The sequence below is a fragment of the Procambarus clarkii genome, chromosome 8 (genome assembly GCF_040958095.1).
Source record: "Procambarus clarkii isolate CNS0578487 chromosome 8, FALCON_Pclarkii_2.0, whole genome shotgun sequence".
NCBI lineage: Eukaryota > Metazoa > Arthropoda > Malacostraca > Decapoda > Cambaridae > Procambarus > Procambarus clarkii.
Genome location: NC_091157.1, coordinates 50,528,013 through 50,552,749, shown reverse-complemented (window position 1 = coordinate 50,552,749; position 24,737 = coordinate 50,528,013). Strand labels below are relative to the sequence as shown.

General features: G+C 38.0%; 2 protein-coding genes across 3 annotated transcripts; one reads left to right on the top strand and one right to left on the bottom strand.

The window, feature by feature from the left end:
• Positions 1-2,124: 2,124 nt before the first annotated feature.
• SCCRO3 (defective in cullin neddylation 1 domain containing SCCRO3) lies at positions 2,125-12,629 on the bottom strand. 2 transcript variants are annotated; one of them, XM_045744922.2, is made up of 3 exons: positions 12,427-12,629; positions 6,296-6,451; positions 2,125-4,083 (listed from the first exon to the last, which is right to left on the bottom strand). In XM_045744922.2, exons 2-3 carry the CDS (start codon positions 6,408-6,410, stop codon positions 3,266-3,268), a joined length of 933 nt encoding a protein of 310 aa, XP_045600878.1. In that variant the 5' UTR covers positions 6,411-6,451; positions 12,427-12,629; the 3' UTR covers positions 2,125-3,265. The 2 variants fall into 2 exon arrangements, with proteins under 2 accessions (XP_045600878.1, XP_045600876.1); XM_045744920.2 differs by having other exon boundaries at positions 2,125-4,086; positions 12,427-12,626.
• A 4,648-nt stretch (positions 12,630-17,277) lies between these two features.
• LOC123759692 (uncharacterized) lies at positions 17,278-21,934 on the top strand. The gene is made up of 2 exons (XM_045744918.2): positions 17,278-17,678; positions 19,829-21,934. The coding sequence occupies exons 1-2, from the start codon at positions 17,589-17,591 to the stop codon at positions 21,767-21,769; spliced, it is 2,031 nt and encodes a 676-aa protein (XP_045600874.2). The 5' UTR covers positions 17,278-17,588; the 3' UTR covers positions 21,770-21,934.
• The last annotated feature ends 2,803 nt before the right edge of the window (positions 21,935-24,737 follow it).

Below are 24,737 nucleotides of genomic sequence, written 5' to 3'. Positions count from 1 at the left end.
GTTGACTGCTTTCTCATTTAACTCTCAACTTTCTACAACTCTGTTCACAAAAGAGAATTTTAGTTTTTTGGCACCTTTGTTTCCTTAGCTTGAATATACTACAGCCTCTTGGTCTTGAAGTTGCAGGTTTCAAAAATTCCTCCAAGTATTTCATTAACTCCTATTTCTATTTTATATGTTGTGTTCATATCATCTCTTTTTCCTTCTATCTTCTAGCTTTTGCATATTTCACACCACCAGCCTTTCCATAAAGATTGTGTTTTAGTTCCAGAAGCCATTTTGTAGGCTGTTTTTGCACCTTTTTTTAGTTTATTGATGAACGTTTTTTTAATCCTAATCCCAATTACTTATATAATCCTTAAACCGTGCATGCTATTTCTCTACCTACCTGGGGCCTGACAGCTCTTGGGATTTGTAGTCCTAAGGTTCCGGGTTCGATCCCCAGAGGAGGCAGAAATAAATGGGCAGAGTTTCTTTCACCTTGATGCCCCTGTTCACCTAGCAGTAAATAGGTACCTGGGAGTTAGACAGCTGCTATGGGCTGCTTCCTGGGGGTGTGTAACAAAAAGGAGGCCTGGTCAAGGACCGGGCTGCGGGGACGCTAAGCCCTGAAATCATCTCAAGATAACCTCAAGATAACCATTTTTGACACGCACACAAATTTTTTCTTTAAAACATTATTTTTTTCTTTTTACATTGTTAATCAGCATCCAGGAAGCACATAAATTCATGTAAAAAGTCTCTATCTATAGTGGTTAATCTGTAGTGGCTCGGAGAATTTGAGATTTTGGGTAAATTAGGCGAGATGCTGTATGGGAATAACATTGTCAATTTATTTTCAATCTCACTTTGTTTATTTAGTTTTTGTGCTGAAATGTTGCAATGATGTGTCAACAGTAGTGTTCAACAGAATTATATGTATAAATATATGTTATATAAATATTACATATATATATATATATATATATATATATATATATATATATATATATATATATATATATATATATATATATATATATATATATATATATATATATATATATATATATATATATATATATACATACATACATACATACATACATACATACATACATACATACATACATACATACATACATACTCGGTTCGTGGGGAAAATGCGCATTGAAGCTCCTGAAGGAATTGGGGGACAAATTGATCAGCGCTACAAAAGACCAGAGAGCAAAAAGTTTCATGTTCCAGCGCCTCAGTGTTGCAATTCAGAGGAGAAATGCCTGTTGCGTCTTGGGCACTAGTCCAACTTCGGAGGAATTCGAAGAAGTGTTTGACTTGCAACAATGATCGAACCTGTCTGTGACATTCATCAATGTTTTCCAGTGCCGTGTTTTTCAAGAGATCCATAACCTTTAAGCACTTTTTGTATCAACCCGTGTATATCTTGTAACCATTAAATACATAATAAAGCATATAATATATATATATATATACTGTGTATGTATATATATATATATATATATATATATATATATATATATATATATATATATATATATATATATATATATATATATATATATATATATATATATATATATATATATATATATATATATATATATATATATATATATATATATATATATATATATATATATATATATATATATATATATATATATATATATATATATATATATATATATATATATATATATATATATATATATATATATATATATATATATATATATATATATATATATATATATATATATATATATATATATATATATATATATATATATATATATATATATATATATATATATATATATATATATATATATATATATATATATATATATATATATATATATATATATATATATATATATATATATATATATATATATATATATATATATATTATATGTTATTTGCATGTATGTCTGTACAATGCTTGAGGCTAGCCTTCAGCAGTTAATGTGAACGTACTTACTATAAAGGGTGTGTGATCAGATGCGATGGGAGAGTTGTGGAGGAGAATCAAGGATGAGGTAATTGACAGCAAAGAAGCATGTGTGGACTATTGAAATCTCGAATTCATGTATAAAGGATTATCTAGAAAAGAATGAAGAAATAAATTAAAACTTTGCAGTCCCTTCTATTACTGTACAGTAACTGAAGCACCTGGATATAAAATAAAAATATCAGAATAACTCCACCTGTAAAGGAACATCAATTAAAGATATATATTTAAGTACAATTTCCACCTGCCTATTATTCAATAAAAAAACTAAGGATTTCTTAAATTACATCACAAACTTAATGAATAGGAGACCTGAGAATCAATAATTTTGTGGCTTGGCTGTCATAACACAGCGGTTATTGCAAACCATTTACAAATATATTTACTGCATGCCAGTCAAATTAGCATTTTTCTTCTTCTAGTGTAATTCAGATCCAAATTTCAATTCTCTTATGACTGTACCCTGCAGGTATGGCTATGCTAATCTATAATATGAGTGCATTACTTGACCCAAGACTAAACAGTCAACCTTTTCTCCACTCTCTAAAGTCAGCTGTTGGATAAAATATATGCAACGTGAAATATATCATAAAATAATAATAAACGTCCAAGTGATCATGTACCGTACCTTCAAACATTTTTTTTTATTGTAAACACATTATAAGCAATATAATTTCCCAAAACTTTACAGCCGATAAAGACATTTAAATTTAGAATTTTCTATTTTATGAAAGCATCATTTATGAAGCAAATAATAACAACTATGGCCACAATCCTTTAAAGCTTGTCAAATTTAACATCACTAAGATAAATTTGTTTACTTTACAAGAAAATAAAGTACAATATAAAGAAAAACCTCAGGTGACCCACAAGAGAAATGCTTCTTCTCTCACTATGACAGTAAAATCAACTGCATTCATACACTTTACCAGCGACACACATGCCAAAATGTGTCACAAACATGCAATGGATGATTGCACATCTATTGTTTATCTTTTATCTTAAGATTATCTTTTATCAACTTGCTAATACAAGATGTCATTCATAATACCGTACAGTATTAAGTAACCCATAGCATTCATATATACATAATACCTATGGCCACAGTAGAGATGGAACAGAATTTTCTAAAGTTTTTAGCATTAGCACTTGTAGAAAGAGAACAATACCAAATTCAGTCATACCTTCTGAAAAAATATAACTTACAACATATTCACATATGAACTATTCCCTCCTAGCACTTACATAATATTATTCACTTTCTTCTTTATGATCCTTGGTTATATTTTGGTTCAACTCATCATTTTCATACTCAACAAAGTCATCAAAAAGGCTAGGCCAAGCCTCTGTATCATCATAGGAGCTTAAATCATCACCTACAGCTTCTGTAAAATTTAGGAACATATTCCAGGTGTCTCTGGGGATACCCCGAATGTTTGGATGTCTTTCAAGAAACGTCAACCATCTCTTCAAAATTGAAGGCTCACGCTGTGAAAAAACAAGTTTCCATAGCAGCAATGCCATGTCGGACGGTAGGATTCGTTGGCTGGCATCAGCATCCAGGCCAAACTTAAAAGTGAATCTATATAGGTCTTTAAATTTTTCCGGGTCCTGAACCTCAAGTAACATATCTGAAAATTTGGACTGTATACCTTTTATAGAATCCACTCTGAGGGCTTTACACCCATTCACAAACTCACCTCTACTAAACCTGCACATAGTCTCAGCCCCAAATTTCCATGCCAAAACTAACACTTTAAACTCTTCAGGTTTTACATCCAAATCCATACAGAGATGTTCAATGCCTTCTGACAGAATATAGTCACACTGGCTGTCCTTGTACTGATCAAATAATAATAAAATCTTTGTTTCAGAATAGTCTTTAGATGATAATCTTCTGACTTCATTGCTGGCAGACTTTGCAAGTGGTGGAATTCGGGAGTAAAATGAACGCTTTTCTGAACAACTGATAATTACAGAATTTTTTCCACTGCCATTACTCTGTGCATCAGGTGGTGGTATTGGAGACCGACCCTCCACACCACTGAGACTGCTGCCACTTTCACTTACTTCTGGATAAGAAAAAGGAAGTTACTACAGCATCCACAATTTTTTTAATATACACAAAAAGAGCATTGAATGAAATTAAACACCTCTTTCTTGCAGGAAGGGGGGGGGCAGCCTTTGTGGCTCCCTGTAGCTAACTAACCACAGGAAAGAGGGAAATTAGGACTCACTAGGGAGGACAAGAAAAAAGACCAAACATTCGAAAAGGAGAGACCAAGACAGGAAACTCTATCCAGGCAGCACAAACTCGACAGGGACCAGAGACACTAACTAGATAACAAACTGCCAAGAGCCCGATAGACCTCCAAAACCCCTGAGCCAGCATATCAGTCAAAGACATTAGAAAAAGACAGCAGTCAATGCCACAAACTTCTAAACATATGGATCTGAAGGTACACCACAGGCTGGGAAGATTAATGACACTCTGAATGACTTGAGACAAACAAGCCTTATGGGCAGGACAGGTTGATGGACACCCAGGGAGCCACCTAAGGAGGCTCTGTGTGTACTTATGGGGTTCCTCCCCAGCACCATAAGCTCTCTATGAAGACCCCAGGGACCCCAGGGCAGAGTTGAGTTCTACCAGGTACCTGATTAGAAAGGAAACCTGCCAGAAAAACAGAAAGCTATGGATCCCTGGCAGGAAACAATGGTTCAACTGTTTCCGGTGCTGATGTGGAAGGGGGGTGTTATTTCAAAGGTACATCGAAACCATACCAGACAGACAAGGGAAAGGCAAGAAATAGGAAATAAGACCAAAATTAAGAATGAAGTCCAGAATGTAATGAAACACCTCTTTTCTGGAGAAGCCCCAGTAGCTCCCTGAAGCTATCTTGCTGAGATTGCTACATATTAAAAGGGCGACATCAGTTACAAAAGTTCTATTTGGCCTGCTAGGGACCAGAGCTAGAACTTGGCCTCTCTCACAGACACACAGGGAGAGGTTGACAATCTGCCACCCCACCAGAAAAAAACAATAGGAAGTCTACATAGCTTTACAGACAACTGAAGGGTTCACAAAAAAAGGAAGCCTCGAAACTGCCAAACAACTCCACAAACAATTCAAGCAGAAAAAGGAATTCATTCAAACTACCTTGAAACTCATTAGTACCGATTACCACCAAGTGGCCAGGCCCTAGCCCTTAGTTGCCTCACTACCTCAGTTCTGAAGCTGATGAACAACTTACAACAAACCGATAAACCTGGAAGGGAGGGGGGGAAATCAGACAGCCACCAGGGCTCCTCCAGAAGGACACATTTCATTACATTCAACACCGAGTTTCTGAGGGAGAGAAGCCTCTTCCCCCACTTTGGTGGCTCACTGAAGCTAACTGCAAAGAAAAATGGGACTTAACAAGGAAGAAGAGGCAGCAGACACTATGATAAAGAAAAGAAATCAGGCTGGGAGATCATGGCAACACATGACAGACTGAGACCATGGATATTGAATAATTACTGAGCTGCCAGAACCCTGTTTAAATACCAAAACCCCTGAGCCCAAATTTCAGCTTAAGACATGTTAGGGAAGATGGCAGCCAAAGCCATGTATTTGCAAACATCATTGGCCCAAGGGTAGACAGCAGGCTAGCTAGATTTAAAGACACTGCCGACAACCCGAGAAATGTGAGGGAAACCAAGGAACTGGGGCTATCCAACAAACCGTCCACCGAAGCAGAACCGGTGACACATAGGTAGCAGTGAAGGGCCATTATTGTACACAAATGATGCACCACAACCAAAGCATAAAAAAACAAGAAGGCTGCAAATAAACAAACTACACCAGGGCCAAAAAAATAGTCTTTGCCTCTGGAAAAGTGCCCGAAGCTCCCCAACCATACAGCTGGAGGCAACAACCAACAAAAAGATAGCCTTAAGAAAAACATCACAAGCCGAAGGGGAACAGTAAACCAAGGCAAGGAGAGAAAAACGGTCTTTCTTTTGGTAATGTGGTGATCTTGCATACCCTGATCCTTCTATGCCTCTACTGAAGATATAAGATTCTGGTCTTGGTCTCCAGTAAACACTCATGAGTCACCAGAACCTGAAATGGTACCCAAGGTTTGGAATGTTCCAGATACCAAGGGTTCAGGAAGATACCAAGGGACCTAACCAGAAAGAGTCATTTCAATACATTCAATGCTAGTTTTTTAAATTTAGGTGTGTCTTAAACAAACGTTATTCCATATTTATACGAATTCAAACACAATCTATTACCTCTTGTCCGTTCATATTCGTGCCGGGGAGGAGGGTGTTGTAGTGTTGGATGGTGTGATATGCTGTGCTGGTGGGCGGGTGGAGGGACCTTTAAACAAGACAGACACTTCCCCATTGGTCCCACTGCCCGCCACACCTGACCCCCCAGGCCGGCACCTGCAAACAAAATAATAAATAAATAAAAATATATAGCATATGGGGTATTTCAGAATATAAGAACATAAGAATAAGGGGAACTGCAGAAAGCTAATTGGGCCCATGCAAGGGCCAGGAGAGACTTTTCTGCATCATTTAATTCTTTTGCTGCTACCTAACTCCTAAATAGCTCAGCTAATTAAAGGTCCCACATTGTGGTGTACATTGCAAGAGAGTAAACAAAACAGCAGAGTAGAAGCCAAACACCCTAGAAAGAGGAACCATCGGTGATGGATAACCCTACCCTATGCCACACAAGCCTGGCACTACCCTGGCACATTAACAAGATGGGGTATAGGCATGTATAGGTATAGGCATGCCTATACAAAACTCCCGAGTTCGAATGTCAACTCAGGATGGCAAACAGTGCACAAAGCCGCAAATTTCCGCAACTCATGGCCCGAAGGTAGACCACATTCCTGCTAACCTTAACCAATAAAATACAGTTATCATGTGTCAATTCATGGGGTAATGTGGTTATCATCACATGTTGATATAAACTATCATTGTCTGGGTTTTATACTAATGATGCTAATGAGAAAATCAGTTGAGCCATGGGGAGGATTCGAACCTATGCTCTGGGTTAGCCCTTGACCTATGCAAAAGCCTTAGACCACTGCACCATGATATTTCTTTGTGCAATGATGCTAATATGGATATAATAGCTATATATATATGGATGTACTGTAGTGGAATTTGCCTTGACCTGTGATAAAAATCCTGTTACTGTTTCATGATTGCTTACTGTGGTTATTGTCATGGTATAAAATTCCATAAAAATCCTGTTACTGTTTCATGATTGCTTACTGTGGTTATTGTCATGGTATAAAATTCCATTATAATTACACTCATACTAAGGAGGGTACGTGGCTGCTCCCAGGTCTCTTTCCCTCCTTCCCCACTCTCCCCTCTCTCATCTCCCTTTCCCTATCCCTTCTCTCTTCCCATCTTCCCCTTTCAACTTTATCCCCATCTCCTCTCTCTCCCCCTTCTCCACCTTGCTACCCACCAGTCTTCCTCAGCACCCCCCCCACCCAGTCTCCCTCAGCATCCCCCCCCCTCTCCCTTTCTCCCACTAACTGCCCCTATCCTACTCTCACTCCCAATCTTCCCTCTCCACCTGTGCTGCGTGTCTCTACCCCCTTTCCCACTTCCCCCTCTCTCCCAATCTCTTATCTCTCTTTCCCTATTCCCCAGATGATAAGAGAATCACTTACAATTAATGTACTATATAAAGTTTGAAGACTTGTACACATTTCGGAGCAAGAAGTAAGGCAAATAATTCAGTCTGAAGGGTAGAGGCCCTGTTGATTATACAGACTCCCCACTTAAAATATAAGCCATCACCCATTGTTAAGACATTTGCACTTCCAGCTGCACCTGTAGGACGGTGTACAGAACCATCAGTGTACACATATATGGTTTGAGAGCAGGTGTAAGACCCACCCAGTAACAATGCTCCCTCACACTCCCTACATGCCTATACCCATGCCCTGACACACATGGTGGATAAGGGAGTATCTAAGTGGTAGGAAACAGTGAGTAACTGTGAGGGGGAGACATCAGAGTGACGAGATGTCACCAGCAGAGTCCCACAGGGCTAGGTACTTGGACCCATCCTGTTTCTAATACTGTATATGTAAACGATAGTCCAGAAGGTATAGACTCATTCCTCTCCATGTTTGCTGATGATGCAAAAATTATGAGAAGAATCAAGACATGAAGATAGTCAAAGACTAAAGGATGACCTGGACAAGCTGGAGGAATGGTCTAGAAAATGGCTACTAAAGTTCAACTCAGGAAAGTGCAAAGTAATGAAATTAGGCAAAGGGAGCAAAAGGCTGAACACAAGGTACCATCTGGGAGGTGAAATCCTGCAAGATTCAAATAGAGAGAAAGATCTGGGGGTTGATATCACACCGAACCTGTTCCCAGAAGCCCACATCAAAAGGATATCATCAGTGGCATATGTTAGACTGGCCAACATAAGAACTGCATTTAGAAACTTATGTAAGGAATCGATCAGGACCCTGTATACAACTTATGTCAGATCAATCCTGGAATATGCAGCTCCAGCTTGGAGTCCATAACTAATTAAACACAAGACAAAGTTAGAGAAGATTCAGCGGTATGTCACCAGACTCGTCCCGGAACTGAGAGGTATAAGCTACAAGGAAAGGCTAAAGGAGCTGAAACTCACATTCCTGGAAGACAGTAAAGGAAGACATGATAACCACCTACAAAATTCTGAGGGAAATTGACAGGGTGGACAAAGACAAACTCTTTAGCATGGGTGGAACACGAACAAGGACACTGGTGGAAACTTAGTACCCAAATGAGCCACAAAAACATTAGAAAGAATTTTTTCAGTGTCAGTAGTTAACAAATGGAATGCACTAGGAAGTGATGTGGTGGAAGCAGACTCCATACACAGTTTCAAATGTAGATATGATAGTGCCCAGTAGGCTCAGGACTCTGTACACCAGTTGATTGACAGTTGAGAGGCAGGACCAAAGAGCCAAAGCTCAACCCCCGCAAGTACAATTAGGCAAGTACAACTAGATGAGTAAATATGCAAGCACCCACATGCCAATACCCACACCCACATGCCGATACCCACACCCACACGCCAATACCCACACCCATCATGCCAATACCCATACCTTCATGTGAATACTCATATGCCAATGCCCATAACCATATTCCCCACACCCACATTCAAAGACCCACCCCAACTCCACACACCAACGCACTTACTCCACACGCACTCACACCCGACTCTCAACACCCACTCCGGACACCCACACTTTCACTTTTCAACACCCACACAATGATGTAACACCAACATCCACAACTTCTATTCACTCAACCCATCCTCGTGTTTAGATAGTACTTTTTGAAACTATGTGCACCATCATACATACAGTACTGTATATTAACATAATGGACAATTGGATAGTAGAAATTGGTACTATACACTTTACAGAATTTGGAAAAATAAAGCCAAAAAACAAAATTAAATATTCCTAGGCATAGTATAGCACATATATGCACTATATTAGGCCTCAGATAGTGTGTATTAGGCCTAGGATAGTTAGGTTACCAAATCGGAAAAGGTTAAACCTCTTCCAGTTTGTCCAAATTCACTACTAAATTCTACTTTCTAATTGTCCGTTACATCAATATATGTACGATGGGCCACATTGTTATTATAAGTACAGCACTGTACTATTCGAAGAGGAGCATGGGCTGTATTCATTAGTACAACATAAAATAATGGAGGATTTTGTCCATCAAATGGTCAATTTTTCCTTTAGATTTTCTGGATGACACCACTTATCTTGACACACCCAATTACTGTATTTATTTTGTCTCGGACCCAAGGCATACATACATATAAGACAAAAGAACATGGAAACTGCATTGGAGGGGACCTAAAAAATCCCCTCTAAGGTATCAATATGGAGGGAGGATAGAAGAGATGATAGTCAGCACAAAATAAGGGGGATTTGGTAAGAAAGACCATGGTATGAGATGAAAACAATCTGGGTGTGGAAGTGGGAGGTGAAGTGACAAGAGTCATATGGTAAGAGATATAGATGCAATAATTATTAAATACTTAAACGAGAACAAGAAGATTAGATTAAAAGAAACAGTGAAGTCAGCAGTCTGAACAAACGTGAGGAAAGGGAAGAGAAAACCGACCCCGTCGCAGTTGGATATCAAGAACCTTACTTGTTGTCCTACCAGTAATGATACTCTTTAAGACACTAGTGCATTCAAGGATAAAATACTGTTGCACAAAAACAGCCCCATTAAAAACTGGAAAAATTGCTAGGCTGGAGAGCATACAAAGAACTTTTACTGCTTGAATCCCCTCAATAAAACACCTAAATTATTGGGACCCATCAAAATGTTTATACAGTATCTGTATTCTCTATTGTGCAGGTTCTCTTCCTGTAACTCTATCATCATTACCTAGCCTCAAAACCTTACATTTGTCAGCATTAAACTGCATCTGCCAATCCTTTGACAATTTCAAAACCCTATTTAGATCATCTTGAAGTGATAGCGACTCTTTTTCTGTGTTTATTTCCCTCCTGATTTTTGTATCATCAGCAAGTTTGCAAATATTGCTGCTCAAACCTGAATCTAAATCCTTTATATATATTATGAATAACAGAGGTCCCAGCACAGAGTCTTGAGGCACTCCACTTACAACATTTTCTAACTCAGACTTAACTCCATTTATACTCTTTGTTTCCTTTGGGTTTTTTTCAGGGATATTCCTGCACAGGCCCTAAGCCTTTGGCTGGCCCCCTAAGTGTTGCTTGTTTCTGTTTTACTTGGGCAGAGTAGGAGTATTTATGACTCGTATGGTCGCTTCAGTAAGATTTTATCCCATGTGTTTAACAACTTCTTCTGCTCTGTTGAATCTAAGTTGAAATCATAATGGGTTTGTAATTCTGCACTGTGTTAGATAATGTTCCAATGGTCTGTCGGGTTGTTTAGTATAGCCATGCCCTAATCCAACTTAATATAGCACCTCCAATACCATGAGCTTCTATCTTTTTAATCACTCTTTCATGTGTCACTGTATCAAAAGCTTTGCTAAAGTCAAGGTACACAATGTCACAAACCTTACCACTATCAACTGCCTAAACTATGCTGGAATAAAATTATACCAAATTTGTTGAACATGAACAGTCGTTAGTAAAACCATGTTGTGAATCATTTATTAATCTATGTTTTTTGAGATGAAGATGAATGGTATTTGCAATAATACCATTCGTAATAATAATAATAATAATAATAATAATAATAATAATAATAATAATAATAATAATAATAATAATAATAATAATAATAATAATAAGTCTTTATGTTAAGGGACAGGCAGCCAGTGTATATACACATGTTAGGCTTATGTTAAGGCACACCCCCCTCCCCTAAGGTTAAATTACTAACCCTTCTCCAGGATGCAACCCTACAACAAGCTGGCTAACTTCTGGATAGCTATTTACAGCTAGGTGAACAGGTGCATTATGTGATAGGAAATGCCCCTAACTTTATCTAATCTAAAAGCATAAATTAGAGAATTAGCACAAGTCATCCTTTCCAATTACCCAATTAAATATTTCATTCAAAATGATCTGCTACCAGAAATTTTAGCCAAATATCCCCAGCTTGCTAACTGTAGGTAGTAACTAAGTGATTGTAACCTATCCACCGCTGCCCACTGGATGGGGGGCGGTGTGCAGGACAAACATATCAACTGTGACACTAGCTCTCCACATATGTCAGTTGCTTAATTTAGAAACTGTACTTGAGGTCGATCTCGAACCCATTCTTAATGTGACAACTTATACTGAATTTCTTAACTAGTTCACCAAGATTGTAACTTGCTTAGCTAAATGAATTGTGGGATTCAGTCCCTGAGACCATTATGTGCCTCTGTAACACTTTCCACTACCACCCACAAGATGGGTATGGGGTGCATAATAAATGAACTAAACTAACTCCAATGAGTCAGTCTTCACAAAGTAGGACTCAATAGGTTAGGCAACACTGTTAAGTCTATGTAAAGGCCGAATCATATTGTTTAATATGCAACCTCTGACCTACAAGGAATCTATTGCAATATGTTTTATGTATATTTAATGAACAAAATTGCTACCATTTTTATTGTTATTATAATGTTAGATTAGAGTAGGTTGATACAATAAGCTCTTAATGAACGAAAATATTATTCGGTGATCAATGCTTTTGGGATGCTGCTACATGATAGGTTGCTGTAGTCTCTCCGCCGGTCTTTATATAGTTTGTGTCTTACATAAATCGTATCTAAAGCCTCTACGAGAGTTACATCAAAACACCAAAAACATTAATGATGTGGAAGGTTAGGCTAAAGGGTGTTGGGTCGAGGAGCATTTCACCTTCCTTGCTTCCTCAGCGAGAATCCTGAGCTGCCTCCACCGACATCACGACATATCCTTCCTCATCTCTGTGGGCTCACTATCTCGGAATCATAGTCCTCTGCCCAGTTTTCACAGACACATATTGGTTCACATCAATATATCTCCCTTCAATGCCTTTCACGGAAAACAAGAGCTTATACACACAAATAAAGTGAAGGTCGTGTTGGATCCTCCGGCAGCTGGCGCAAGCATGTTCTTGGCCGCAAGGAGGAATCTGATTCCTTCACAGGTACCATCAAGGGCAAAACACAGTTTGCCGTTTATACTCTCACTAACCCGGGAATTTTAAACGGATTTATGTGATTAAAAATAATAATAATTAATATTTATTTCACAAATTTACATGGAGATACACCTAGAGCCCTATTAATGCTTTTCCACTTATAGAACATGCCGCTTAATTGTTTCTAATTTGTATTACTTATATTATCTGGTAGAATAGATAAAATAAGTAATACAATACTAATATCTGGTAGAATGGTAGAATACTAGAATGAGTAAAACAATACTTAGTACAAAGTGGCGTGGTCCCCAAAATGATCAAGGGATCATTTTGGGAACTACCCTTTTTTGTCATATTTATCAACGACATAGATGGGAATATTATAAACCACATTAAATAATATGCAGAAAACACTAAGATTTATGGTAAAGTGGGAAGTGAAAATGATGCTGAGACCTTACAAGGACGTCTACATGAACTCCACAAATGGGCAAAAGACTAGCAAGTTTTATTTTAATATCGATAAATGCAAGACCTGCATTGGGGCATAACAGTCAGCGTCATAAATAAATAAATAAAATAAATAAATGTTTATTTAGGTAAGGTACATACATGCAAGAAATTTTTACAAAGATTGGTGGACTTATAGATAGAGCTAGTACATACAATGCCTAAAGCCACTATTACGCAAAGCGTTTCGGGCATGAAAAACTTAATTGACTAAAGCTTAATACTAATTGAGCATAAAGAGTAAAATGAAAACATAGCTGAAAAAGCAGCACAAATACAATTCTGTCGACAAACAGCGCTCTTAAAAAAAAACAGACATTGGTTGACAATAGAGGGGTAAGGTAGGTTACAGGGAATTTATTAGGTATAGCTTCGTTTTTATCTTAAACTGGTTGAGAGAGGTACAGTCTTTAACATGGTTGGGAAGGTCATTCCACATTCTGGGCCCCTTGATTTGTAGAGCATTTCTAGTTTGATTAAGTCGTACTCTAGGAATATCAAAACTGTACTTATTTCTGGTGTGGTGCTCATGGGTTCTGTTACAACCTTCTATGAAGCTTTTGAGGTCAGGATTGGCATTACAGTTTAGCGTTTTATATATGTATAATACACATGAGAGAATGTGCAGTGATTTAATGTCTAACATATTCAGAGATTTGAGTAGGGGTACCGAGTGATGTCTGGGGCCAGAGTTGGATATTGTCCTAATAGCAGCTTTGTGTTGAGTAATTAGAGGACGTAAATGATTTTGGGTAGTAGAGCCCCAAGCACAAATACCATAGTTGAGATATGGATAGATAAGGGAGTAATAGAGAGTCACCAGGGCAGGGCGTGGTACATAATATCTGATCTTAGAAAGAATGCCCACAGTTTTTTAAACTTTTTTTTTATATATTTAGAATGTGTCCCTGGAAATTCAGCTTGTGGTCAATGAGAATGCCAAGGAATTTACCATCTAATTTGTTACAAATTTGGGTATTGTTTATTTTGAGATTTATTTGATTAGAGGATTTATTGCCAAACAGAATATAGAAAGTTTTGTCAATGTTAAGGGTGAGTTTGTTGGCAGTTAGCCAAAGATGGACTTTATTTAGCTCAGTATTTACTGTGGCATTTAGAGCAAGGGGGTCAGGACTGGTCAGGTCATAACTACCAAATTTACAGCATTATCTTGCAACAGATTGATGAAGAAAAGGACTTTGGAGTCAGAATCCATTATTCACTGAGAGTTGCATACGTGGGCGTGGCACACAAATATGGCAATAAAATCAAAGACAAACCTTTGATTTTAAGGAAAATAATGTAGTTATTCAACTGTATAAATCTCCTGGTACTTGTTACACTTGTATTATTGTATCCAAGCATGGAGACCTCATCTTCAGAAAGGCATAGCTTCATTGGAGAAAGCTCAACACCGAGCAACAAAAAATAATTCCAGAACTAAGTCAACTCTCATAATAGGACAGGTTGAGGGCCACAGGGCTAACAACACTGCAAACCAGACATGATAGGGCTGATATCGAAATACTGAACAATTTGGAGGATGTTGATCCTGACAACTTGTTCAAAATGTCAGATGTAACACAAACAAGGAGCAACGGTTTCAAGTGTAGTGTAGGACAAGGAGCCACAGTGTAGGACTAAAACCAGGAGATGCTTTTTCACCCACAGGGGTTATAAACCCTTGGAACCGCCTACCAGCCGAAGTCGTATATGTCAAAACTCTGCCGAACTTTGAAATCGAGCTTGAAAAAAATCATCAGGAAAAATGAAAGACCTTTGACAAACCGCCGGCTTCCTGTCCTCATCGAGGCCACTAGCGTTTTAGTGGCCTTCAGGTAAATTCAGGTAAGTTACCTGGTTAATCTAATTACACAAAGCCACCTAAAGATACTCAAAGCCTCTTAGCATTACGTAAGTAATGAAGAAATATGACATATTTACCCAGTATTATGTTGATGCCCACTATAATTCCATCCATTATCATTCTATCATGCAAGAGGAGTCACACATCTATCAAATCAAACAAATCAGCAGACTTCTAGATGTTACTACTGCTCGGCTTAGACTCGGTTATAAGTATCTCTGGGAATTTTCATTATCTGCTGATGTAGACCTGACTAAATGTAAACTGTGCCAACTAAATTATTCACACAACCCCCGTCACTATGTGATGGAGTGCGAAAAGATACGTGAATTCAAAAACAATTTTATAACAAATGTTCTAGAGATGTGTAAATATTTAATTCAAAATGATCTACTGCCAGAGGTCTTGGCCAAATATCCCCAGTTTGCTAACTGTAGGTAGTAACTAAGTGATTGTAACCTATCCACCGCTGCCCACTGGATGGGGGGTGGTGTGCAGGACAAACTTATCAATTGTGACACTAGCTGTCTACATATGTCAGTGGCTTAATTTATTCATTTATTATTTATTTATATACAAGAAGGTTTTTTAGTGTAGTTCATTTATTAATTTATTATGCACCCCATACCCATCTTGTGGGCGGTAGTGGAAAGGGTTACAGAGGCACATAATGGGCTCAGGAACTGAACCCCACAATTCATTTAGCTAAGCAAGTTACAATCTTGATGAACTAGTTACAAAATTCAATATAAGTCGTCACATCAATAAGAAGGTACATTAGGTTTATTAGAGTACAGACACTTGAAGTTTTACATTCTTGTAAAGCCACTAGCACGCATAGCGTTTCGGGCAGATCCTTAATCTAACATAATTTTAAGCAGATAATTTCTAACAAAATTAAAAATGTTTACAGGTACATTGTAAGAAAGTATAAAAATACATTGTCAGAAAGTATAAAAATACACGTAAGAAGGTATAAAAATGCATTGTAAGAAAGTATAAAAAAAATACATTGTATAAGACATTTGACAGAAAAAAGTAGGTACATTAAAGTAAATTTAAGAGTTATCCACAGGTACATTTTAGCATAATTTGAGGATTATTGCAAGATATAATGTAGCAAACCATGTGTTTAACATGATATAAGATAACAGCAATGATTACAATGGTAAAGTTGTATGGCATAGATACATATTTTGGGGAATTGGGTAACACTAGATACAGTGAGAGTTTCAAGCACTAGGTAGGAAAATATGAAGATGAATTTAGGTACTTTTTGTACCTAATTTTTTTTTGTTTTATTTTTTAATAAGGTAAAAGTTTGACAGCTTTTAAATTCGTTAGGGAGTGAGTTCCATAGACCAGGTCCCTTATTTGCATAAAGTGTTTACACAGATTAAGTTTGACTCTGGGGGATATCAAAGAGACATTTATTTTTTGGTGTGGTGATTATGTTACGTACGATTAGTGTTCTATTACATCTGTCCAAGAAGAGTTTCAGAACAGGGTTTGCACTTAAGAACAAGGTTTTGTAAATGTAATTAACATGTAAAGGTAACTGACACAAGAAAATGTGTAGAGTGAGGTTATGTTTAGTACGTTTAGAGATTTAAACAAGGGGGGCAAAATCGACAATGATTGACATTCATTTAGAAATTCTACTTATAGTCAGTCTCGAGCCCATTGATTATATGACGATGTGCATTGAATTTTGTAACTAGCTCATCAAGATTGTAACTTGCTTAGCTAAATGAATTGTGGGGTTCAGTCCCTGAGCCCATTATGTGCCTCTGTAACCCTTTCCACTACCGCCCACAAGATGGGTATGGGGTGCAAAATAAATGAACTAAACTAATAATGTTGATGCTGAATGTAGGACGTGAAAAAAATTATTTGTACTGTGAAACAATTGAATTTTATAGCGAAATTAGAGGAAAACACCCCCTTTCCTGTTTCAGACGTTATATAGTGCTAGAAATAAGTTCATACAAGTACTTATCACCCTCAAAGTGCCTTTCAACATCGAGTACTTACTTATTAAGGGGAGGAGACGTCTCACTACATATAAAATATGAAGTAGTCAAAGCATTGTCTAAATGTCTGCTAACCCCAAAATTCAACCACATGTGACCAATTCAAAACTCCCGGGACAATCCTACATAGAAAACGTGACCGTGGCCACAGAGAGCACCAACAATCAGCTGACGCCGTCAACACAACATTACCTGCTGGCCGTCATGCGTCGTCCCACTCAAACACGTCCACTTCTTGTGGGCAGCCGGGGCGCATCCGATCCCACGATCGTCGTCGCCCCTAAATCAACACAACAACAACACGTCCACTTCCCTCATCACCCTTGCATCAACTGGCAACAACAGCATAGTATATAAACAAACACAGGCTTCTTGTCCCCGAACAACGGGAATTATTATAATAGTTAAGCCTTGTCAAATTCTAAATACTGACGCGTCTCGCACCACCGCCACTCGAGCAGCCATTGGCAGGGCATTGGCAACATTCATGGAAACTACGCCTACCGTAAAGAAGAAGAAAGAGAAAGAGGAAGGAGGAGGAAGAAGAAGGAGGAGGAATAGGAGGCAACAGGGAACAGTGAGTGTTTCACTGTCAAGTTGTAAATGTGTTAGATTAAGGACCTGCCAGAAACGCTACGCGTACTAGTGGCTTTGCAAGATTGTAAATACTATGCTATGTATTCTCACAAACCCAATGTACCTTCTTGTATATAAATTAGTAAATATGGAACCTAACCTAATTAAATGTTTTGCACATCGCTAGAAACCTCCGTAGCAGAAAATGCTCAGTTCAAGTTCAAGTATGTTTATTGAGATATGCAAGAAATACATCTCAAAGAGATAGAGTAGCTTAGGCTATTTCTACCCCCTCTACTTCAAGTCCCTCAAGGGGCGCACAAATTCAATGAGTACAAATAGACAAATAATATTACCAGAATCCCATTTAACATTGCAGGTTAATATAGTAAGTACAGCATATAATTGTTACACTCTTGGGGCAAAATTCCTGTAGCTCCTAAGTATACTGTCTAGCATACCATTATCACACATCCAAACAATTTGATGTGGTACACTATTTATTTCCTTATTTCTATAGTTTTCAATAAGTTGACACTAATACATAATGTTCTAAGGTGTGGGCGTGCGGCATACTACATAATTTACACTCCTTATCTTTTTCACTGACATCAACACCATATTGCCAGATATATTTGTATCCTAATCTTATCTCATGTAAATTGTATCCTTCCAAGTAGACTTAACTTTACCATAAGTGAAGGACGAATTTGTATTTATTATTGAATAATTCTTAAGTGTGTTACTACTGTCCACCATTGCCATTCTCTTTATTATTTCTTCACCCTCTTGGATCATCTTGATTCTTGTTTTTATTTGTTTCAAGGTTAACTGACATACAACATCAACAAAAGTTTTTTCAGTGGCTCTCTTCGCTATGTCATCAACTACTTCATTCAACAGTATTCCCACATGTGAAGGGATCCACATTACTTTACTTTTTACTTTATACCCAGTTTTTTCTAATTTCTTAATTTTCTCTCTACACTCTATCACAATATTCTGATATACTGGGTGTCTGCTATTTAAAGTGTTTTTTTGTTGATCAGGTACTGTACAGTATTTAATTTTACTTTGGGAAATAACCTTCAATTATGTACTAAGATCTGTTAGGTTATTCACTCCTGTAATTCCATAGAACACCATGCCACCTGTCGCCTGTACTTAATTATTGCATATCATTTGCTGATTTATTTGTCATTTATGTTAGCTTCCGTATCTTTTTGCACTCCATCACATAGTGATGAAGGGTGTGCGAATAATTTTGTTGACAGTTTACATTAGGTCAGGTCTACATCAGTAGATAATGAGAATTCCCAGAGATACTTGTAACTGAGTCTAAGCCGAGCAGTAGTAACATCTAGAAGTCTGCTGATTTTATTGGATTATTCATAGTATTAATAGATGTGTGGCTCCTCTTGCGTGATAGTATGATAAATGGAATTACTGGTGTCGATTTCACTTTGTCTCAGATCCCTTTCCACTACTGCTCACAGGATGGGTATAGGGTACATAATAATGAACTAAACTATGTTAGCGTCCTGTTAATTAAGTGTTTACCCCATTAAACCTTTCAATTTTGACTAATATATTTTATTGGTACTTATCTGCTAGTGAGGGAGTGGAGCTAACTAGTGGTAAGACCTAGACAATGAGCGTGAACATGGTTTGAATCAAGGCTGAAAATCGTCTTAGCAGTTGATTATTTTAGTACACTTTACCTTCAGATGGTTTGACCTTCAGTAATGTTGTGGTCTTGTATCCTCGCTTCTGTATGCATTTATTGAGAGGGCCAGATTCAGGTTCTGGTCTCTGGTAGGTTCCATTTGATTGTGGTTTGGTACCTGAGTTGAAGAACTCCTATGTGTAGCTTTGGGAGATTCAGAGGGGACCCACCAGAAAGAGGCATTTCATTACACTCAGTACTGGGTTTTCTCACTTTTGAGTTGATCTGCGATCTCCAAACTCCATTTTGTGAAGTGGGCCTAATTCTTGTCCTGGCTTCTGGGAGACAAGGATGGGTTTCAAAGGTCAGGTGTAGTTAGCTAAAGCATGGTTGTACTGTATCAGTGCCTATGCTAAGGGAACTACTGGAGGCTCACCAATAGACAGTATTTCATTACTTTCAATGTTTAATTTTATTCATTTCAGGTGTGTCTACTTCAACTGGGTAAAGTAATGGACGGAGCACAGATGAACAGCCTAATTGAAAGAAATGTTAACTTTAATACTGTAAAAGATGGAATACAGTGGTTTAATTTGCAGACTACAGTTAAAATCCAGGATGAAGAAAACAACATACAAGTCCTGTCTGTTGGAAGTCCAAACGAAAGGCCAACAAAATGCATTTTACTACTGGGAGAAACAGGAGCTGGGAAAACCACTATAGTTAATGCAATGGTCAACTTTGTGTTTGGTGTTAAGTTTGAAGACAATTTTCGTTTGCAAATAAAGGATCAGAGGATTAGTAGTGATAGGAAGGACACAGAAAGTCAAACAGATTTTATCACTGTATATCTATTCTATCATCAAGAAGGAATGACATGCAATTTCAATTTAGCAGTAATAGACACTCCAGGATTGGCTGATACTAGAGGTTTACAACATCAGGATAATGTTATGAGTCAATTAGAAATATTTTTGACATCAGACTTTGGAATAGATGATTTAAGCTGCATTGGACTAGTCGCCAAAGCAAATACTAATCGAGATTTCACATTTCAAAAGGACATATTAAGAGAGATTGTTTCACTGCTTGGAGATAATGTGCCAGAGATTACACAGCTTTTTGCTACTTTTGCAGTTGAGAAACCCATGGTTGACCAGATTGTCAGAAATGCAGGAGTGAAATTCAATGATATGTTTGAATTTGATAATGGGGTACTCTGTACTCCTCACAATATTAGTTCTAGCCCATGTAAGAGAGGTAAAGATATGCTTTTATTTAGGTGGGAAATTATGATTGAACAATATGAAAGATTCTTTGCTGCCTTTACAAATGCTCCCACTGTAAGTGTAAAGCTTTTGCGTGAGAGGAAGCTCTTGGATAAATCATTGAAAATATTGAAAGGGAAGGTTGAGGAGTTGGGTAAATTACTTACTGCATTGGAGTTAAATAAGAAAATACTGAGTAAATATGAATTACAAGAAGCAAAGAACAAAAGTTGGAGGCATGAAAGGACTATAAGAAAAAAAGATAGACTGGGAATAGAGGATGGTTTTCATGCACATAATTGCCCTGTGTGTAACCAGACCTGTATATTTCCCTGCCCACCAGAGAAGGGCAACAATAATGCTGGTTTTATTGGAGGAATAGCAGGTGTTCTAGGTGGATCAGCTGCTGGAGCTGCTGCTGCTCAAGCTACTTTGAATAATGTAGTTGCTGCAACTAGAGCTGCTACTAGTTCTGGGATTGCTGCATCAATTGGAGGTTGGGTGACGAGAGTTTTAGGTGGATCAGTTGCAGTAAGTGAAGTTGGTGGTGCAGCTGCTGCTGCTGCTGCTGGTGTTCCTGGTGTTCCTGGTATTATTGTTGGTGGTGTTGTTGGTATTACCATTGGTGTTGTAACTGGAACTTGTTGTGGCAAATTTCTCACACAGAATTCTTGCCTTGTTCCTGGAAGAGGGGATGTATGTGGTGAACATGGATGCTTACATTCTTTGTCTCAACACCTTAGAGAAGAGGAAAGGATTATAGAATATAATGAATTAGAAGTGAAAGTAAATGAAGATATCAAGGAACTTTTTGATGTAGCAGTATCCAAAAGAAAAGATGCAATGGCAAAAATTACAAATGGTAAACAGAAAATACATTTATATAAAAAAGATATTGTTCAAAACACGCTGCAGTTGCTTTTTCATGCAAAGAAAATACAGGAGATGTCCTCAACTATAGATACACAAGGTCTCCTTGATAAGTTAATTGCTGAAGTGCGATTGGGTGAGCCAGACCACATTCACCATGCAGTAGAGATTTTACAAATACTTAAAAAGGCTATAAAAAGGCTTTCAAATTACAACATTGATCAAACCAATGACAATTTTAACATGATGATGAAACTTCTGGAGAGACTTCCTGACACACATCAATAAATATTGTACCAGTTAAAGCTTATACAGTAAATTTTAATTCCATCCAAGTATAATTTAACTATTTTTATTCTATAGTACTAAATCGGTCTACCAATTGCAAATGAGTTGAGATGCACAAGTTAATAATCGTGTAATGTTGAAATATATAAATTTTGAAGGAAGTTCTTCCCATTTGTAATTATCCTATTTTGCATGATGCAGTTTTAATTCAGACTTGAGAAATCATCCATTGAATAATCTGTGCAACTTCAACAAAAGAATGTCTTAACTGTTTTACTGGCAGGTATTGCTGAACTGGGAATCACTTCTACATAGCAAAATATCACAAAGATGTGGTTTTGATCTCTACTCAAGGTGTTTTCACTCATTACTGTGAGCAGTTGAGTTGAAAATTTCTATACATTATTGCCTATATTAATTTCAAAATAGGAGTCGGTTCACCCTGTAAAAATCACACTTAAGAGAGCCATGATTTTATGGCTTTGTAAAGGAAAGTTGGTAGAGGTGATATATCCTGGGAAGTAGGATGCTGCTGAACACTGCTTGTGCTGAATAGTCAGTTATTGACATTTTAGGAATGTTCATATCAATTGTGGAGGATCTTTAAATTAAGCTTTGATAATTTAAAACTAATGTAATGTGTACACTGTAGTTCATATTATAGTTTTTAATGATTCATAGCAGTTGCTTGTCCTGAAAGTACAGTACTTTTTTTTTAACTTGTACTATTAATGATTTTATACAATGATTTTATTGTATTTCAACAATAATAATTGAAAAAAACTATTATTTTATATAATGGAGTGTCCTTCCTATATAATTATAATAATTAGTAATTACCAAGGTGTAGTTACAGGATGAGAGCTATGCTCTTGGTGTCCTGTTTTCTTAGAACTTTTTGGCAATACTGTACTATATAATGCTTTAAACTACTGATGGTTTTGGCTTCCCAATCTTTGTATTTTACTTCTTCCAACTGTTTACCACTCATTTGCAAAAAGAAAATTTACCTGAATAAGTTACTTTGAAAACTGCTACAATTAAAAACATTGGAGCCTGGTGTGGTACCTATGGCCTGTAAGCTTCCAGGTGGGATGCTGCTCAGAGGGTTCTCACGGAAAAAAAGCATATTTTAAAATATACGTTTTCTGTTGGGTGGGGGGCCCCCTTCGGCTCCCCGGAGCTATCCGGCTGATATGGAAGTATTAGCCTTGGGCATCAGTCAATGTACGTGGAGTTCTAGGTCTACCGGGAACCACGAGCCAGAATCTGGCCCCCCTCAGAGAGGCGCAAGGAGCAATGGGCTATAGAGACTCCTGAAATATGGTTTAGAAGTACTCTGTCTGCCATTGACCGGGTTGGGCACCCAGAATGATAGGCGCCCCAAAACACCCTTTCCCCCCATTCTACTGAAGAATTGCTACTAAAACGCTGAACGAGTGGACAGAACTTTCCATAAAGAAAAACAAGCAAACGAGCATGACATCATCATGTTACAAATGCACCGCCATCTGTGCATCACCCCCCTCCTTGTCGGCTACATGAGCCTGCTAGTTCTTGTCTGATGTCTGTGGGCTTCGGTCGTGTACCTCCAGCTCCGGATTTTCTTCTCTGTTCTTGCTTCAGTAGTGTGCGAGCTGGGAGTATATTCACAAGTACTGGGGCTGCATGCGCTTAGGGTCCCCCTTCCTAAGCGCTCTATAAGTACTGCCCTTGGGGCTTGGGACCTCCTTCCACAAGTTACCTTGGGCTACCTCCGCTGTATCAATTACTGCTTGGTACTTGTCCGCCCTTGGAGTCAACTGGGGTGTTCTTGCTCCTCTACTTGCCTCTGGGCAGGGGGTAGTATTCATCACTGGTAGGGGCACAAGGTATTTACGCAGCTAGTTGTCACCTCTCACATAGCAGCCAGCTCTGCATTCACTGGGTACACTGTCCTCTTGTGGGGTGTATTGTTTCTTTTTGTTCCTTGCCTTGGTGGGGGGGGGGGGGATGTCCGCCCTTGGGTTTGGGTCACACCAAACCAAAGGGCAGGGAAACCCAAATCCAAGGGAAAATTTGGGTATGTATGTATGTCGTTAAATATGATCAAAAAAGCGAGATTAATAATTCTAACACAAATTTTCTCGATATTTCTTGTTACTTTTTACTGTCATGGTAATTGAAAAATCAATTCTCCAAAATTCATTTTTATTTCTAGTCTGACGCGACGCTTGAACGCGTTTCGTAATAACTTATTACATTTTCAAAGACTTTAGTTTACACACACAACTGTAACCTGGAAAAACTAAAGAGAGTTTTACTTATACTAACACTAAACAGCTTATCCGTCTTACATATACTCGCACTTGGGTGAGGTGATATGGTGCAACAGTTTTGGATAAGGTGAACAAATTTGTGACAAATGGAAGACAGAACTTTCAGTTAGGGTTGTCTTGTCCTTTCAGGACCATCATCTCATGCCTAACACTGTTGCCTTGTATTGTGCGGCATTGGCGGAGCTGCTGCTGGCAGGGGGTTGCACAGATGGTGGCGTGTTGGTAACGAGATGAAGTTTTGCCCGTTTTTCTTTATGGAGAGTTCTATCCACTCGTTCGGCGTTTTAGGAGCAATTCTTCACCAAAATGGGAAGGGGGGGATTTTGGTGCGCTTATCTTTCTGGGTGCCCGACCCGGTCGATGGCAGACATAAGAGTACTTCTAAACTATATATCAGGTGTGTCTATAGGCCATTGCTCCTTGTGCCTCTGAGGGGGCCAGGTTCTGGCTCGTGGTCCCTGGTAGACCTAGAACTCCATGTACATTGACTGATGGATAGCTCCAGGGAGCCTCTGGGTCTCTCCCAGAAAATTGTGTTTCATTACATTCAACGCTGGTTTTTTGACTGCATATATTTTGTTGGTTGAACAACTGTGATATTTTATTCTGAGAGTCCACATGAGAGTAAAGTCTAGGAATAAATGACAAAC

What these genes read in the sequence shown, in the direction of transcription:
- SCCRO3 (XM_045744920.2), bottom strand. Translation starts at nt 6,410, where the DNA reads ATGGGGAAGTGTCTGTCTTGTTTAAAGGTCCCTCCACCCGCCCACCAG. An exon ending in CGAATATGAACGGACAAGAG is followed by an intron (nt 4,087 to 6,295) that starts GTAATAGATTGT and finishes TTTCTTATCCAG; the next exon opens with AAGTAAGTGAAAGTGGCAGC.
- LOC123759692 (XM_045744918.2), top strand. Translation starts at nt 17,589, where the DNA reads ATGGAAACTACGCCTACCGTAAAGAAGAAGAAAGAGAAAGAGGAAGGA. An exon ending in ATAGGAGGCAACAGGGAACA is followed by an intron (nt 17,679 to 19,828) that starts GTGAGTGTTTCA and finishes TATTCATTTCAG; the next exon opens with GTGTGTCTACTTCAACTGGG.